Source organism: Megascapheus bottae, chromosome 24 (genome assembly GCF_031878675.1).
Source record: "Megascapheus bottae isolate mThoBot1 chromosome 24, mThoBot2.hap1, whole genome shotgun sequence".
NCBI classification, from domain to species: Eukaryota; Metazoa; Chordata; class Mammalia; order Rodentia; family Geomyidae; genus Megascapheus; species Megascapheus bottae.
Window position 1 is genome coordinate 25,043,755 of NC_143532.1, and position 17,502 is coordinate 25,061,256.

Sequence of the window (17,502 nt, forward strand, 5' to 3'; positions counted from 1 at the left end):
TGACTAATTCTAAACAATTATGTCAGAAGAATACACAACTAGACATAGCATTTCTGAGTTCAGTTACCAAATACCACGTATCTCTGGGCATATGTTCAGGCTATTAAGGAACTGATGCATATATAATAAGGGGCTCCACATTCAATTTTTTCCTAAAATCTTTACTTTTCATGTTGCCCAAAGTTCTTAGCATATTAGTCTTTTAAATTATGAAGTAACTTATCAGATGGAAATGAATGTGTCACTTGCTGTATGGCTGCAAAATAATGAAAAGTCTGTCTCAAGGCTACCATCAACTCCAACATATAATCACTTACAAGAAAATAATTATATGTAATCTTAAAAATAGTAACACAAATTTGAAGCTTTTTTAGTAACAGCTGAGTTTCTACCAAGTATTGTGACATAGAAAGAACATTCCACTGGCTGTCCTCTAAATTCCTCAGAAAACACTCTGAGCTCTCCAGTTAGTCCTGTAGGAACGGGCACAGAACAGCCACTGGACCCTAATTCTTCAAAACTCTTCAAAACAGCATCTTTTGTGGCTCGTAGATGATCAGTAATCGGAGGCTAAAATAAATAAATAAATAAGTAATAATCATTATCATCATCATCATCTGAGCTGGGTGCCAGTGGCTTACCCTTGTAATCCTTGCTTCTCAGGAGAGGCTGTTATCCAAGGACCATGGTTGGAAACCAGCCCAGGCAGACAAATCCAACTAACTCTTTAACTTCAATTAACCAGAAAAAAGTGAAAAGCAAAAGTGTGTGGCAAGTGCCAGAGGAGCCAGCCTTGAGCAAAAAAAAGTCAAGTAAAAGAACAGGTCTCAGTACAGGCATATAGGCACAAAGAAGGGATGGAGGGATAGAGAGGGGGTGAGGCGGCAAGGGGGAAAGGGAAAAAGGGAGAGAGGGGAAGGGGGGGGAGATTGATTGATTGCTGGAGACATAGATCAGGTGGTATAGCACCAGCCAAGAAATCAAGCTGGGCAATTTGTGAGACCCAAGTTCAAACCCCAGTACTGGGGGGGAAATGCTTCATACCTATGTGTATGTGATAGATAGTTTTTAGTGTTGTGAATGTAATTCTGAAACAGCTGTTTCCACTAAATGTTACTCTTAACAAAACCAGAACAGAGAATAGAAAGCTGTGTGAATTCACACAAGAGCTTGCTTTTCTCCTTAATACAGAAGTATTTAATTTTCTCAGCTTCAGCAGGTATAAATACCTAATCACACACAGCCATGAGATACACAGGATTCTTATGATACACAGGTTGTCTGGTAACTGTCAAGTGAGACCAGTCCAAAACCACAAGGGATCCTGTAAGGTTTCTTCCCATGGACCTTCTGAACTTCTGACACCAGCAGCAGTTTCACAGCAGCTCAGGAGGATCATGGAGCAGACTAGAATCAGAATCCAATTTTTCTAGTATCTTTACCCCATGTCATCTTTCCCTTCTTGCAATGTATTAAACCACTATGAACACAGGACAGACTTAAAATTTCCAGCCACTCACTGTTTCTTTTGCTTTTCAACAACTAAACATTTAATAGGGTTGAAAAAGAGCCATACACTAAAATACCAATTACCCTGAGGGTGATACATTCACTCACCACAGACTGTTTTTGCAGGTCCTGAAGCTTGAACTCAGGGTCTGGGCATTGTCACAGAGCTTTTCTTGCTCAAGGTTGGCATACTACCAATTGATCCACAGCTCCATTTTTGCGCGCGCGCGTATATGTGTGTGTGTGTGTGTGTGTGTGTGTGTGTGTGTGTGTGTGTGTGTGTGTAACTGGAGATAAGAATCACAGGAACTGGGGCAGGGAGTTTGGCTTAGTGGTAGAGTGCTTGCCTAGCATGAACGAAGACCCAGGTTCGATTCCTCAGTACCACATACATAGAAAAAAAAAGCCAGAAATGGTGCTGAGGCTCAAGTGGTAGAGCTCCAGCCTTGAGAAAGTCCAAGGACAGTGCTCAGGCCTGAGCTCAAGCCCAGGTCTGGCAAAAAAAAAAAAAAAGAATCACAGGAACTTTCCCACTTAAGCTGACTTTGAGCTATGATCATGAGATCTTAGCCTCCCCAAGTAGCTAGGATTACAAGCATAAGCCACTGGCACCACCCAGTATCAAAAACTTTTCATGAAGATAGGAGTCATGGTATGACAGTACTTCCATTAAAATAGCATACAATATTTTGAGAATTTCTAAAATATGAATTATAATATTACCATAGAATCTATCAGAGATTCTTAAAAGCACATGTCTGTACTCAAATCTGTCTGGACAAAGGTCTCCTTGCTACTTCACCCATATAAATGCAGATGGATGCTTTGGAGCCCACAGTAACACTGATGACATTGTAGAAAAAAGCCACACAGGCTAATGCTGAAGAAAACCACTGTCATCAGGGGTTTACTACGACTGCAGTGCATGCAGTCCCCCAAATCCCAGCCCCCTGCCACTTCCTTCCTTCCTCCTCAGTAGCACAGTATCTTCTGCCCCAAACCAACAATCCAGACCTTCCAGCCCTGACTTTCAATAATAACCTATTTCCCCAGATGTTCATGCTCAAAACTGCAGTGTGATTATTACATCTACTAAAGGAGTCAGATCTTTTCTATCTTTATCTTACAATATCTCACATCATCCATTCTTTCTTCTTCCACTCCCATTCCTCTCATCTTAGGTAAAGATTATTCCTTAAAAGTTTCCAGAACTAAATGTAGCTTAGTAGTAAAGTGGCAATTACCTAGCATGCACAAAACCCTGGGTTCAACCCCAGCACACACACAAAAAAACAAACAACCACAACAAAAAACCTTAGGTTTCTCACTGAGATCTTCTTGACCTTCTCTCAAACTAATTTTTTACTCCAAAACATTATTGTGAACAAGTCATCAAAACCTTGTCAAATCAAACTATAGATCCTTCAGTACAGGAAGCAAAAACCTGTCCTCATGAGCTTGGAAAATCGTCAAGAACCTTCCTTGAAAGCCCGTCTGCCCATTACAGTTTGTTTCTATGGGCAAGCACAAGGAGCAGGCAGATACATCCTACCCAACAGCCAGCCCTAGAGAGGAATGAAGACTAAGAAAAGTTTAGAATAAGCCAGCGAGGTGGCTCACGCCTATAATGAGGTGGGGCTCATGCCTGTAATCCTCGTGAAGGGAGGCTGAGATCTGAGGATCAAGGTACAAAGCCAGCCCAGGCAAAAAAAGGACCTGAGACTAACCTCTAGAAAACAGGAAGTGGGGCTTGGCTCAAGAGTAGGGCAATAGCCTTGAGCTGAAGAACTCAGGGACAATGCCCAGGCCTATGGGTAAGGTGGTAGATAGCCTTGAGCTGAAGAGCAGAGGGACAGTGCCTAGGCCGAGTTCAAGCCCCATGACCAACAACAAAAACAACAAACAACAAGTTTAAAGTAAAATATTCTGCTTCAAAACATATAAATAATGAATAAACAAACAAGGTTTCTTTCCATTTAGATGTTCTTTGATTTCTTTATTTATTTATTGGCCAGACCTGGGGTTTGAACTCAGGGCCTGGGCACTGTCACTGAGCTTCTTTTTGCTCAAGGCTAGAGCTCTACTGTTAGAGCCTCAGTGAAACTTTTGGTTTTTTTGTTTATTTGGCACTGAGAAACCGAACCAGGGCTTCATGTGTTAAGGCTTCAGAGTACTAGGCAAGCACTCTGCCACTAAGCCACACGCCCAGTCCTCTTTAATTTCTTTTTACTACCATTTTCAGCATGCCAATCATGCTCTTCTTTTATACAAAGTTATTTCTAGATATGCTGTTTGGGTTTTTCGTTTTTATTTGTGTTGGTCTTGAGGCTTGAACTCAGGCCAGAGCACTATCGCTAAGCTCTTTTGCTCAAGGCACTACCTCTTTGAGCCAGAGTGCCACTTCCAGTTTTCTGGTGGATAATTGGAGATAAGAGTCTCAAAGACTTTCCTACCAGGGCAGACTCAACCACATCCTCAGATCTCAACCTTCTGAATAGCTACCAGCACCTGGCTATGCTGTTCTTTTTGATGCTATTTTGAATTATTTTAACTTGAAAAATAAAAATGTAAAATAAAATGAATACAAACTTTCTGTGGTTTCCACAGACAAAGTAAACCCAGAAGATATTCACTGAAAGAAGATTATGAAGACTTTAGGATGAAATCCAAGTATTTTAGTCAACATTAAAGAAATTTCTAGCTGAGAGTTTGGCCTAGTGGTAGAGTGCTTGCCTAGCATGCATAAAGACCCGGAATTGATTCCTCAGTACCATAAACACAGAAAAAGCTGGAAGTGGTGCTGTGGCTCAAAGCGGTAGAGCGCCAGTCTTGAGAAAGCCCAAGGACAGTGCTCAGGCCCTGAGTTCAGGCCCCAGAACTAGCCAAAAAAAAAAAAGTAAGAAGTTTCTAAACCAGTGCTGGTGGTTCACATTTAATAGTCCCAGCTGAGGAGGTTGAGATCTGAGAATTACAACTCAAAGCCCATACAGGCAGGAAAGCCCTTCAAACTCTTCTCTAATTAATCAGTAAAAAGAAGAAAGCAGGGCTGTGATTTTGGCCTAGTGGTAGAGTGCTTGCCTAGCATGCATGAAGACCTGGGTTCGATTCCTCGGTACCACATACATAGAAAAAAGTTGGAAGTAGTACTGAGGCTCAAGTGGTAGAGCTCTAGCCTTGAGAAAGTCCAAGGACAGTGCTCAGGCCCTGAGTTCAAGCCCAGGACAGTAAAAAAAAAAAAAAAAAAAAGGCAGAAATGGAATTGTGGATCAAGTGACAGAGCACCAGCCTTGACAATATGGAGACACCCAGTTCAAGCCCCAGGGCAGATGGAAGAGAGGAGGAAAGAAGGAAGGGAAGAGAGGGAAAGGGAAGGAAGGGAAGGAGAAAGGAAGGTTATCTCCAGCTAGTGGCTAAGATAAAACATTTGCCTACAAAGAAAGTCAGTTTGCCCTATAGAATGTGAAGTGAGTACTTTAAGTTGAGTAAGAACAAAAAAATAAAAAAATAAAAATAACCTAGAAGTTGGGAATGGAAGAAGACAGGATTTTGTACCATGCCTCAAAGGTGAGTTCATGGAATAAGTCAACCATCAACTGATTTGGCTGACAGAGATACCAGCAAGACATGAATGAGAATCATGGAGGGTATATAGCTGTCTCACAGTTCTAGCCTACTTTTCACACTTTGTCCCACCTCCCCACATCTAGCTAAACCAACTTAGATGCCAAGGACCACAATTTGTTAATCTATTACCAAAGGATCAGCCACAGCCTAAGAAAACTGAAAATGTAGAAAGTGATTTTACTAAATTAAATGTCAGAACAACAAAACATTGAGGTATATTCTGAATTCAGATTGTTTAAATACCTGCATAAAAAGCAGCTTCCGTGAAAGTTAAGAAAGCGAGGCTTGGTGGCTCATGCCTGTAATCCAACTCAGGAGGCTAAGATCTGATGATCTCGGTTCAAAGCCAGCCCAGGCACTAAAAATTCCGTGAGACTCTTATCTCCAATTAACCAGCAGAAAACCCTAAGAGGCACTGTGGCCCAAGGCCCTGAAGAGCTCAAGGGCAGCACCCAGGCCCAGAGTTCAAGTCCCAGGACCAACCAAAGGGGAAAAAAAAAATTAACAACAACAACAAAAAAACATATGAATCAAAATGGGAATCATTAAACAAATCCAGAGGCTCTTACAGGTTTACAAGCCAGATGAGGTGGTTTATGCCTGTGATCCTAGCTACTCAGGAGGCTGAGATCTGAGGATGGGGGTTCAAAGACAGCTGTGAGACTCTTCCCTTCAATTAACTACCAGAAAACCAGAAGTGGCACTGGGCTTAAGGAGTAAGGCAGTAACCTTGAGCTGAAGAGCTAAGGACAGCACCCAGGCCCAGAGTTCAAGCCCCACAACCAAAAAAAGAAAAAGAGGCTTACAAGCTGGACACCGGTGGCTCATACCTGTAATTCTAGTTATTCAGGAGGTTGAGATTTGAGGATTGGGGTTTGAAGCCAGCCCAAGCTGGACAAAAGTTTGTGAGAGTCTTACCTCTAATCAGCTACCAAAAAAAAAAAAAAAAAAAAAAAAAAAAGCTGGAAATAGAGCTGTGGCTCAAGTGATACAGTGCTAGCCTTGAGCAAAAAAGCTCAGAGCAGAGGCCGGGAGTTTGGCCTAGTGGTTAAGGTGCTTGCCTAGCATACATGAGGACCCGGGTTCGATTCCTCGGTACCACATACATAGGAAAAAAAAAAAAGCCAGAAGTGGTGCTGAGGCTCAAGTGGTAGAGCTCTAGCCTTGAGAAAGTCCAAGGACAGTGCTCAGGCCCTGAGCTCAAGCTCAGGACTGGCAAAAAAAAAAAAAAAAAAAAGCTCAGAGCCAACACCCACCCAAGTCTTGAGTTCAAGCTCCAGGACAATCACCCCCCCCCCCAAAAAAAAAAACAAAAACAATTTACAGTCCGTTTTTAAACAATAATCCCCCTGGAAAAATCTGAATAAAAAATAAGAACATTCTTTTATTTTCTTTTGCCAGTCTGGGGCTTTAACTCAGGGCCTTGAGCTTTCTCAAGGCTAGCACTCTACCACATAAACTACAGCACTGCTTCCAGCTTTTTCTGTGTATGAGGTACTGAGTAATCCAACCTAGGGCTTCATATATGCTAGACAAGCACTCTACCTCTAGGCTAGCTCCCAGCCCCCTACAGCATTCTTCTTTTACAGAAGTTCAACTATTTTATAGTATCTTGTACATTAAACAGCAAGCATGGGGAAAGGTCTTTTTTGGGTTTTTTGCCAGTCCTGGGGCTTAAGGGTCTAAGCACTGTCCTTGGGCTTCGTCAAGGCACTCTATCACTAGGCCAAACTCTTGGCCAAACAATTTCTAATTTATCAGAAAAGTAGCAGCCAGTATTTTGGTTATATAAGGAATCCTTTCTAAAAACATATGCAATGAGGTGTTTTACTAAAATTGCATTTTACTAAAAATGCAATTAGGGAACTTCAATGTTTTAGTTGACACTGACTGCTTAACTGGAGCTTATTCCTGAAAAAAGGAAACTACCAGAAGAACCCCTCTAAATCAGTTTGCTCGTCCTAAACCACAGGTTTATACTTCAACTTGGACTGCTAACACGATGGAGCCACAAGCTCTTAATAAAGTGAGCTGACCATGGAGAGCGCCCTTGAAGCTGAGCAACAGAGGATTCAAGCCTGAGGAGTCCCCTCTGGAGAGTGAGGGCAGATCCAACCCAGGCAGTTCTCACACACACCACCCCTGCCTGTGCTTTCCCTAAAAGGTGGGAACTGGAAATAGCACAGAGCAGACACTAACCCACTAGAAGCGGCTGGAGCCCACCCAACTCATTTTACCCAGACCTTCAAAAAAGTACACTGAGGACAGATCTGAATGGGTGAATCTAAGAAAAGGTTCAAGAGGGAAAATTGATAGTTTCATTTGTATACTCTGGCCCTCAATCTAAAACAGAATCTGAAAAGCAATGTGAAAGCCAGTTTTTCAAACTCGAATTACACACATACATGCCATGACCCAAAAGCATTACTTCACCACCGCTACCACCACAAAAAAAGACCCAATAACCCAAAATCCAGCAAAGGGGCTCTTCCAGAAGGGAATTCTAGCTGGAAACAATCTCAGCTTATGTACATAATTCACTAGGGGTCAGGTAAGATTCCATTTTGTAAGAGCTGAACTTTAAACACAAAGTGAATGGTGCAATGTTCACACATCAGCATAGTGAGCCCTAATGAAATGCACTGATGCCTCTTGGAGATTGACTTTACCTTGAGAAGTCGCTGCCCACCACAAATGAATGCGTGGAAAGTTCTATCAGCTCACCAACACCAGCCTCAACTTAGCTGTCGCCCACTGTTCTCTAATATATACTATATAGGTGTGTTATATGCATAGACACATTAATAAAAGTAAAAAGAGACCTAGGATCAAGAACGGGCAATGCCTTAACAGGCTGACAAGATCGCTGTCTGAGATTGGGGGAGGGGGAGGAGCATTCTGGATGTTTCTATTCTTGGCAAGGAAAGCACCTCCAGGTCCTGAACCATCAAAAGGAATGCTCTCAGGATATGGGTGACCTGTCTGTGCTAAGGAACCAGTGTAATGGGGGAAATGTGTAAGAAGGTGGAGAGCAGGCAGAGAAGGGGCGGCAGGTTAGACTATGGGGGGAAGGGGAGGAGCGAGTGGATGGATCTCTAGGGGTCGGGGGGGGGAGGTGTGGACGAATGAAGGGAGGAGGAGGAAGGTGTGAATGACTAAGGCAGGGCAGGGGAGGAAGTGGATGGCGGAGGCGAGGGCCCAGGAAGGCGTGGATGGCTGGGGGGATGGTAGAAGGGCCCTCAGTCTCCCAGACACCAGCGGCGGCGGCGGCAGCCTCGCTGTCTGGCCGAGGGGGGGGGTGGCCTCGGAGGGGCTCCCCCACCCCCTCTGTGGGCGTGTGCCGGGCTGCGCGTGTGCACCAACCCCACCAGCAGGCCGCAGGGCCAGCACTCACCCCACGACTCCCTGGTTGTAGTTCCTCCGCTTCCACGGGGTACCGCTATACACACCCCCGCTGCCGTCCACCCGGCCGCCCCCGGAGGCGCGCCCTCCGCTGGGCTGCAGCAGGCTGTAGTTGAGTCCGTAGGTGCTGGCCTTGTTGTCGCGCTTCCTCTTGTTGCTGCTGCCGGAGGCCGGATCGGCCGGCTCGGGGGCGGGGAGGGCGGCCGAGGGGTGCGGGGACGAGGAGGCCGAGGGGGACGAGGGGCCCGCAGCAGCCCGGCGGGCCCAGGCCGCCGGCTGGTGGTGGTTGTTGTTGTTGTTGGTCGTCTCCAGGGGCAGGAAGTCCCGCTGCTCCGCGGGCTGCGCGTGGCCGCCCAGCAGGCGTTCCCCGGAGCGGTACATGCCGGCCGGAGTCGGGGCCGGGGCCGCGCCGCCGGGGCTGCCGGTGCTGCTGCCGCTCCCGCCGGTGGCCGTGCTGCTGCCTCCGCCGCCGCCGCCGCCGCCGCTCGCGCCGCCGCTGCTGTGACAGTGGTGGTTGAAGTAGAGGTTCCTCAGCCCCTGGGTCGTCTCCCAGATCTGCATCCACAGACTGTTGGACGGTCCGAGCTGCTCTGGCTGGAACCAGGCGATCCTCGGATCCATCAAACGGCGGCGGCCGCTGCCCCCGCCCCTCCCGGCCGCCCGCAGGGCCGCCGCCGCCGCCGCCGCCGCCTCAGGCGCACGCCCGGCCTCGGCTGCCGCCGCTGCTGCCGCTGCTGCTGCCGCTCGGGGCCGGCCGCGGGTGGCGCGGTCGCGCAGGGGACCCGGCCGGCGCCGGCGGCGTCGCTCCCGCCTTCGGGGGCTCCGCGGGCCCTCCCCCCCTCCCTCCGCCCCTCCGCCGAGCCCCTGTCACTGGGGTCCCCGTGCAAATGGCGACGGCGGCGGAGGCGGCGGCTGTGGGGAAGGGCGAGCGGCGGCGGCGGCGGCGGCGGCGGCGGCGGCGGCGGCGGCGGCAGCAGCAGCAGCGGCGGCGGCGGCGGCGGCGGCAGCGGCGGCGGCGGCGGCGGCGGCGGCGGCGGCGGGACGCGCCTGCTCCGTAGCGTCCTCGCTGCTCCGGGCCCGGGGGCGGAGCCTCCAAAGGCTCCGCCCCTAGCCCCGCCCCAGCCCCGCCCTCCCGTCGGCCGCCGCGCTCCGCCCGCCCCGCCCCTCCCCGCCGCCGCTCGCCCCGCACCCCGAGGCCGCGCCGTGCGTCAGAGGCCGCGGCGGGCGCGGCGGAGCCGCAACCGCCCGGCCCAACCGTTCCCGCGCCGAGTCCGCACGTACCTGGGTGTCCGGGCGACTCTGCCCCGCGCGCCGCCGCCCCGCTCCGCTTGCTGCCCGCTAAGACGGCGGAGGCCGCACGAGGTCGCCGCCAGCTCCGCGGGGAAGAGACCGTGGGAGGTGCCGCCCCGCCCCTGCCCCTCCCCGTCCCTTCCCCCACTCCTCGGCCTCCGGGACTCCCGGCGGCCCGCCCCGGCCGTCCGGTCCGCCCGCCCGCCCGCCTGCGCACTTTTCCCGGTAGGGTGGGGACACGCCCCCAGAGGGGGAGCAACGCGTCCCTGCGCCCCACCCGCGCCGGGGTCCCGCGCGCACGCGGCTGCGCGGGGCCGCGAGGCCCCTACGGCGCCCCGGTCGGGGGTCGCGAGCCTCGGCCCTGCGCGCGGGCGTCCCGCGCCCCCCCCCTCGAGACTGCGGAAACCGGCGCCCCCCGGCACAGCCGCACGCGCCTCTGCGTTCCCGCGGCCGAGCGTGCAGAGCTGGCCGCACACCGGCGCACCGCGCGCGCTTGCCTGGACGTGCACCGGCGGCCCTGCTGGTAAAGTTCCTTAGTCTCAAGGGACCATTTTGTACCTTCCCAGAAGGTGGCTATTTGCTCATCTTTCCAATACGGGAGGGGGAAAAAAAGAGAGATAGGAACTTTCTGATTCGTAAGAGAAGAAAGCGGAGCGAGCACACTTGACATGTGCCTCTGAAGTCTGGTGGTGTAAGTGCCAGAACAAATCCTCGACGCCGGATTTCGGTTTCCGAAACTAAACACCTTAGAAAGCTTTGGTAGGAATTTTTGTTGTTGTTATTATTTGGTGTTTTTTTTTAATTTTTTTTTTGGGGGGGGGAGTTGGGGAAGGATGAAGAAAATATCAAAGAATGAATGCAATGTGTTTCCTTCTTAAAAGAATAGCATGGCAATTAATGAAAAGACAGTCCTCCAGAATCTGGGTTCTTGTTTTTGTTGTTGTTGTTGTTTGGGGTTTTTTGTTTTGTTTTTTTTGGTCCTTACCACTTCCACTTTTCGAGTGATTAATTGGAGATAAGAGTCTCACACACTGTAGTCCCTGGGCTGGCTTTGAACCCCTTTCCTCAGATCTCAGCCTCCTAAGTAGCTATGATTACAGGCATGAGCCACTGCGCCCCACACATCTTATTCCTTAGTCACTGTTACTTAACTAGAAATCTGTAAAAGATTAATCCAGAATGACTTAAGGATTGCATACATAGGAAGACACTGGGGTTTTTCGTTGTTGTTTTGCTATACACTTGGCAAAGAAAAATAATAATAAAACATCACATATGGGCTTGGAATGTGGCTTAGTGTTATAGTGCTTGCCTAGCATGCATGAAGCCCTCGGTTTGATTCCTCGGTACCACATAAACAGAAAAAGCTGGAAGAGGTGCTGTGGCTGAAAGAGCCACAAAGTCTTGAGCAAAAGCTCAGGGATAGTGCCCAGGTCCTGAGTTCAAGCCCCAGTTGTAGCAAAAAAAAAAAAAATTACATAAGAATGTCACTTGATGACTTTAAATTTGTTTTAAAACTTCAGAAAAATAAAAGAGCACCCAAACTAAAATTACCTGCACCTCACATCTAAAAATACCCACTGTGCAGACTTCATTAAACATTTTTCCCAGAATTTCACCAGGCACTTACACATGTCAAAATACAGGAATGTAGTCCTTTAATGTATTTCTTCAAATGTGGAATAACACCCAGCCAGCCTTCTAACACTGATGTAAAACACATGCAAACACAACACAATCCAAGCACTGATGGTGCCTGCCTATAGTCCTGGCTACTTGGGAGGCTGGATTAGACATCGAACCCATCCTGGGGAGGAAAATATAACTCTTGTCTAATAAGGCAGTTTAGAACAAAACAAAACAAAGAAAACCTGGGTTTGATCCCTCAAGAAAAAAAAAGTTGGAAGTGGTGTTGAGACTAGAGTGCTAGCCTTGAGAAAGCCCAAGGACAGTGTCTGGGCCCTGAGTTCAAGCCCCAGGACTGGCCAGAAACAGCAACAAAAAGTACTTAAAATTAGTGCAGGCCAGAAATGGTTATTTTTAATAGTTGAGGGCTTATTTCTTAAACACATGTGAAGAACTGCAGTAGTTTTGGCAAGTGAGCAAATGAGTGCGCATAAAGAATGTTGTAAAAAGTAAATTCTGGCTGAAAGCAGCAAAGAATGCTGACTGGCCTGGGCTGTGACCTTCCCTGTGGTTCAAAGCATTGTGCAAATCTTGGTGCCAGTGGTCTAGGCAGAGAGGTAAGGTAATTGCTTTAAAGGAGGTAAACAATCAACCAGGGCCTTTGGCTGCCTTCCATGAAGAGGGAGAAGGGTAAATATTTAAACTCAAACTGCAGTTCATTCAATTAATTCAAGCACTATGTTTTGGATTGTTATTATATGTCCCATTTTGAGCTGATAGCAGTGTACCGGGCAACTGAGGTCCCCTTAATAGACCTTGTATTCAAGTAGCTAAGACAAGATACATCAACAACACAGTGAGAAATGCTGTGAAGGGAAAGCTTGCAAGCTAAAGGAAAATGACAGTACACTATTTTTAGAAGGACTAATCAGGGAAGGCTGCTCTGAGGAAGTGATATTTGAGCAGAGACATAACTGGCAGAATGGACTGTAGCCATCTAAGGAATGATATATGAGTATGAAGTCCAAAGTCCCTGGGGCAGAAATAAGCTTTATACACAAGGTAGTCAGACAGTGGCATTGTGGAATGTGTGTCGTTATACAAAATTGTAAATCTGGAAAGTTCCTTTAAGAATCATCTACCCAAGGGGCCAGGACTTTGGCCTAGTGGTAGAGTGCTTGTCTATCATGCACGAAGACCTGGGTTCAATTCCTCGGTCCCACATACATAGAAAAAAGCCAAAAGTGGTGCTGAGGCTCCAGTGGTAGAGCTCTAGCCTTGAGAAAGTCCAAGGACAGTGCTCAGGCCCTGAGCTCAAGCCCAGGACTGGCAAAAAAAAAAAAAAAGTTTCCCTCTTTTGCACAAAATATACATCATTGTATCCTGTTATTTTTCTCCTTCATAAATACAAAGCAGTTCCAGGTATAGAAATACATATGTAAAAGGCCGGGAGTTTGGCCTAGTGGTAGAGTGCTTGCCTAGCATGCACGAAGACCCAGGTTCAATACCTCAGAAGTGGTGCTGAGGCTTAGTGGTAGAGCTCTAGCCTTGAGAAAGTCCAAGGACAGTGCTCAGACTCTGAGCTCAAGCCCAGGACTGGCAAAAAAAGAAAGAAAGAAAGAAATATATAAAAGAGATTCTAGGTATAGAAATATTTTTCCAGTGGATCTTCAAAATAATAAGCAATATAGAAGCATGTATGTTATTCAAGACAGTCATTTTTTTTCATTCTTACAGTTTTAGAAATGAAATTATTCGGCTGGGTACAATGGCTCACACCTATAGCTACTCAAGAGGCTGAGATTTAAGGATCTCGATTCAAAGCTAGCCCCAGCACTAAACACCAGAATCTTATCTCCAATTAACCACCAGAAAACTGTGGCTCAAGAGGAGGGTGGTACCCTTGAGCTGAAGCACTCATGGACAGTGCCCAGGCGCAGAGTTCAAGCCCCACAACTGACGAAGGAAGGAAGGAAAGAAGGAAAGAAAGAAAGATAGATAGATTATTCAGATTGAGTGCCACTGAAAGGTCTTATTTTTTAAATTTATTTATGTATTTTTAATTTTATTTATTGTTGGTCTAATGTATAGAGGGGTTATAGTTACATTCGCCAGATAGTAGGTACATTACTTCTCACACATTGATACCCCTGGAAGATCTTTTTATTTATTATGGCTAATTCTTTTTTTTTTTTTTTTAAATAAGTCCCAGAGCTTGACTTTAGGGCCTGGGCACTGTCCTTGTGCTTTTTCAAGGCTAGTGTTCTTCCACCTGAGCCACACATCCAGATTTTTTGTGTATGTGGTACTGAGGAATTGAACCCAGGGCTTTGTGCATGCTAGGCAAGCACTCTATCACTAAGCTATACTCCCAGCCAATTGTGGTTAATTCTATATGACAGCTGGAACACCGGGTGCCCATATTAAAGGTTATTTCTGAATGTGTCTGGCAAGGTTGAGATTGGCATTTGAATCAATGACCTAGAAAGTAGATTTTGCTCCCAATGTAGCCAGACACCAAACAATATTCCATCAACCAATTCACTGAGAGCCTTAATAGGTTCAAAAAAAAAGAAAAAGAAGAAGGGGGGAAGCCCAGGAAGGAGACGTGCTGCTCGCCTGCCCAGCAGGGGACCATAGGTTTCTGCTTGCCTTCATTCAGTTCACAGGCCACCAGCTTTCCTGTGGTCCAGTGTGCACAACTGGCATTGTGGCTCAATGCACTGTGATACAGTGCTAGCCATGATCAGAGAAGCTCAGGAACAGTACCCAAGCCCTGAGTTCAAGCCTCAGGGCTGGCAGAAAAAACAAAACAAAACAAAACAAAAAAAACGAGTGACTCTAGTATTAAGGAAAATCATGAATGATCTGGCAAATAAAATACCTACATTAGGACTATCCTAACCAATGAATAAGAAACAAGGACATTAAAAACTATGTATATATTTCCTTCAAAAATTTGAAAACAGCTAGGCATTGGTGGCTCACGTCTATAATCCTAGCTACTCAGGAGGCTGAGACCTGAGGCTTATAGTTTGAAGCCAGCCCAGGAAGGAAAAAGTCTTGAGATTCCTGAGCATTGTCCCTGGATTTTCTCAAGGCTAGGGCTCTACCACTTGATCCACAGCACCACTTCTGGCTTTTTACTATGTATGTGGTACCGAGGAATCAAACCTGGGTCTTCGTGCATGCTAGGCAAGCACTCTACCACTAGGCCAAACTCCTGGCCCCAAGTCTTGAGATTCTTATCTGTAAGTCACAGAAAATCCTGGCAGTAGTGCTGTGGCTCTAGTGGTAGAGTACTAGCCTTGTGCAAAAGGAGCTCAGGAATAGCACCCCAACCCAGAGTTTAAGCCTTAAGATTGGCAAAAAAAAATTGAAAATTTGAAAAATAAAATAAAAAGCTTGTCGGGTGGGTAGCTCATGACTATAATTCTAGCTACTCAGGAGGCTAAGCTCTAAGGATCGCAGTTCAAAACTAACCTAGGCAAGAAAGTCCAGGACACTTATCTCTAATTAGCTACCCCCCAAAAAGCTAGAAGTGGAGCTGTGGCTCAAGTGGTAGAGCACAAACCTTGAGCAAAAAAGCTCAGGTTCACCTCTCAAGCTTTGAGTTCAAGTCCCAGGACTGCCACATGCACACACACACACACACACACACACACATGCTCACACACTTTGGATACTTGGCAAGACACTGGTGGTTCATAACTATAATCATAGCTACTTGGTAGGGTCTCAGTTTGAAGCCAGTCTAAGCAGAAAAGTCCTTGAGACTCCATCTCTAAAATAAAAAATCGCTCGGTTGAAAGCACAGGAGGCATAGGTCACATAGAGCACCAGCCAAGTAACCCAAGTAGGCACAACATACTAAGTTCAAACCCCAGGACTATCCAAACCCAATTCTTTTTATCCCCAGAAACATAAGTTCAATGGCTGCTTCTAATATTACTTATACATAGAAGTACAAAAAAAAAAAGATGGATTCCTGCCCATTTCAGCAGCACATACATTAAATTGGAACAATACAAAGATTAGCATGCCCCCTGTGCAAGGGTGGGTGGCAGGAAAATTCGTGAAGCGTTCCATATTTTTAAGAAATGTACTCACTACCTTACATATGTAACTGCAACCCCTGTGTATATCACCCTGACAATAAATTTAAATTTAAAAAAATAAGAAAAGAATGGATTCAAGAGTTCAAAGCAGTAACTTGAAAGATGCATAGATGATCTATTGGCTTCAATGTATACATTGATAGAGACTCATTTATGCACCAACAAGGCCTAGATTGCTGAAAGTAAAACATCAGAATCTCATCCTGTGTCCAGCTGTACTATAAAGCAAACTGAATTCCCAGCACCTCAGTGGTATATTCTCGTGAAAGTGGAGTCCCTGGAGTGTGATATATAATAGATTTGTGTTAGGTACCCCTGATAAGAGTTATCAAGCTCCTAAATTCTGTTATGTCTTCATTATCATGAGGAAAGGAGTCCCCCATTCCAAGTTAAAGCAGACTCCCAATCTCTTTCTCTCTCTCCTCTCTTACACACACACACACACACACACACACACACACACACACACACACACACACACACACACACACACACACCTGTACGCCTCTACACTTTTCCCTAGTCTGAGGAAGTTGTGATGGTGATTCTCCTCATGACCTCTCCATGAGATTCTTATCCCCAATTAACCAGCAAAAAGCCAGAAGTGAGGGGCGGGGAGTTTGGCCTAGTGGTAAAGTGCTTTGCCTAGCACGCACAAAAACTGGGGTTCTATTCCTCAGTACCATATACATAGAAAAAGCTGGAAATGATGCTGTGGCTCAAGTGGCAGACCACTAGCCTTGAGAAAGCTCAAGGATAGTGCTCAGGCCCTGAGTTCAAGCCCCAGGACTGGCAAAAAAAAAAAAAAAAAGCCAGAAGTGAATGTCACTAAAAGAGGTAGAATGCCAGCCTTTGGCAGACAAAATGAAGTATAAATGCCTATAGTTCAAGACCTAGTATTGGCATAAATAAGACACAAAAGAAAGCCAGGAGTTTATAATCCTTATAATCACGCTTGTAATCCTGGATACTCAGGAAGCTCAAATCTGAGGATCAAGGTTCAAAGCCAGCCCCGACACTGAAGAACATGAGATTCTTTTTTTTTTTTTTCTTTGTGGGTCATGGGGCTTTGAACTGTGGGCCTGGGCACTATCCCTCAGCTCTTCAGCTCAAGGCTACTACCCTACCCTTGAGCCAAGCCCACCCATTTTCTATGGGTTAATTGGATCATTGGAGATAAGAGTCTCAGGTCCTTTTGTACCTGGGCTACTGAACATGAGATTCTTTTTTTTTTTTTTTTTTTGCCAGTCCTGGGCCTTGAACTCAAGGCCTGAGCACTGTCCTTGCACTTTCTCAAGGCTAGCACTCTACCACTTGAGTCTTAGCACCACTTCTGCCTTTTTTTTTTTTCTATGTATGTGGTACCAAGGAATTGAACCCGGGTCTTTGTGCATGCTAGGCGAGCCCTCTACCACTAGGCCAAACTCCCGGCCCTGAACCTGAGATTCTTATCTCCAGTTAATCTCCAGAAAATGGAAAGTGGGGCTGTGGCTCCAGGGGTAGGACTCTAGCCTTGAGGGGGAAAAAAAAGAAAAAGGAAAGATTCAGAACCCCTCAATCAATTTCCAGACTTCACCCAGTTTCATTCCAGGGCTTTCCTCCAAGGAAAGAGAGCCCTGGTCCCCTTAAGGAAAGACCCCAATACTACTGAGAATTTTAATTTTTCTTCTAGTCTACCTCAAAGGGACCTATGGTCTTGTTCCAGGTTAGCAATGTGTTGAGATGAAGGGACAATCAAATGGTTCCTGAACTACCAGGTACAAGTAATCAACTGACCTGATTCCAGTATACCTATACATTACCGTGGCCCAACAGTGAAAGTAAGAACTTTCACGGATCAGATGACCCATGGACTTTGAACTCAAGTCTGCCTCACAGCTGAACCCATCTTGTAATTGTCACCATTCCAGAATGTATCACTGGAATAGATGTT

The 17,502-nt window shown here is 46.6% G+C and overlaps 1 protein-coding gene, 1 long non-coding RNA gene and 1 other non-coding gene across 6 annotated transcripts in view; 2 read left to right on the top strand and 1 right to left on the bottom strand.

Annotated features, from left to right (window-relative positions):
* Positions 1 to 9,199, bottom strand: part of Tent4b (terminal nucleotidyltransferase 4B) — a 50,140-nt gene extending 40,941 nt beyond the window's left edge. Inside the window, exon 1 of one of the 3 annotated variants that reach the window (XM_090357668.1) lies at positions 8,528 to 9,196. In XM_090357668.1, the coding sequence (XP_090213794.1) occupies positions 8,528 to 9,156 (629 nt within the window). In that variant the 5' untranslated portion in view covers positions 9,157 to 9,196. Of the gene's footprint in view, positions 1 to 8,527 lie in introns of all 3 variants that reach the window. The other 2 variants (XM_090357669.1, XM_090357667.1) reach the window with 2 other exon arrangements.
* Positions 9,200 to 10,417: 1,218 nt separating this feature from the next.
* Positions 10,418 to 17,502, top strand: part of LOC150047156 (uncharacterized) — a 38,155-nt gene continuing 31,070 nt past the window's right edge. For both annotated transcript variants that reach the window (XR_016539562.1, XR_016539563.1), the window contains exon 1: positions 10,418 to 10,584. This is a non-coding gene — a long non-coding RNA (uncharacterized LOC150047156). The remainder of the gene's footprint in view (positions 10,585 to 17,502) is intronic.
* LOC150047157 (U6 spliceosomal RNA) lies at positions 15,440 to 15,546 on the top strand. Its single transcript, XR_016539576.1, has one exon. It is a non-coding gene; the product is annotated as a U6 spliceosomal RNA (small nuclear RNA).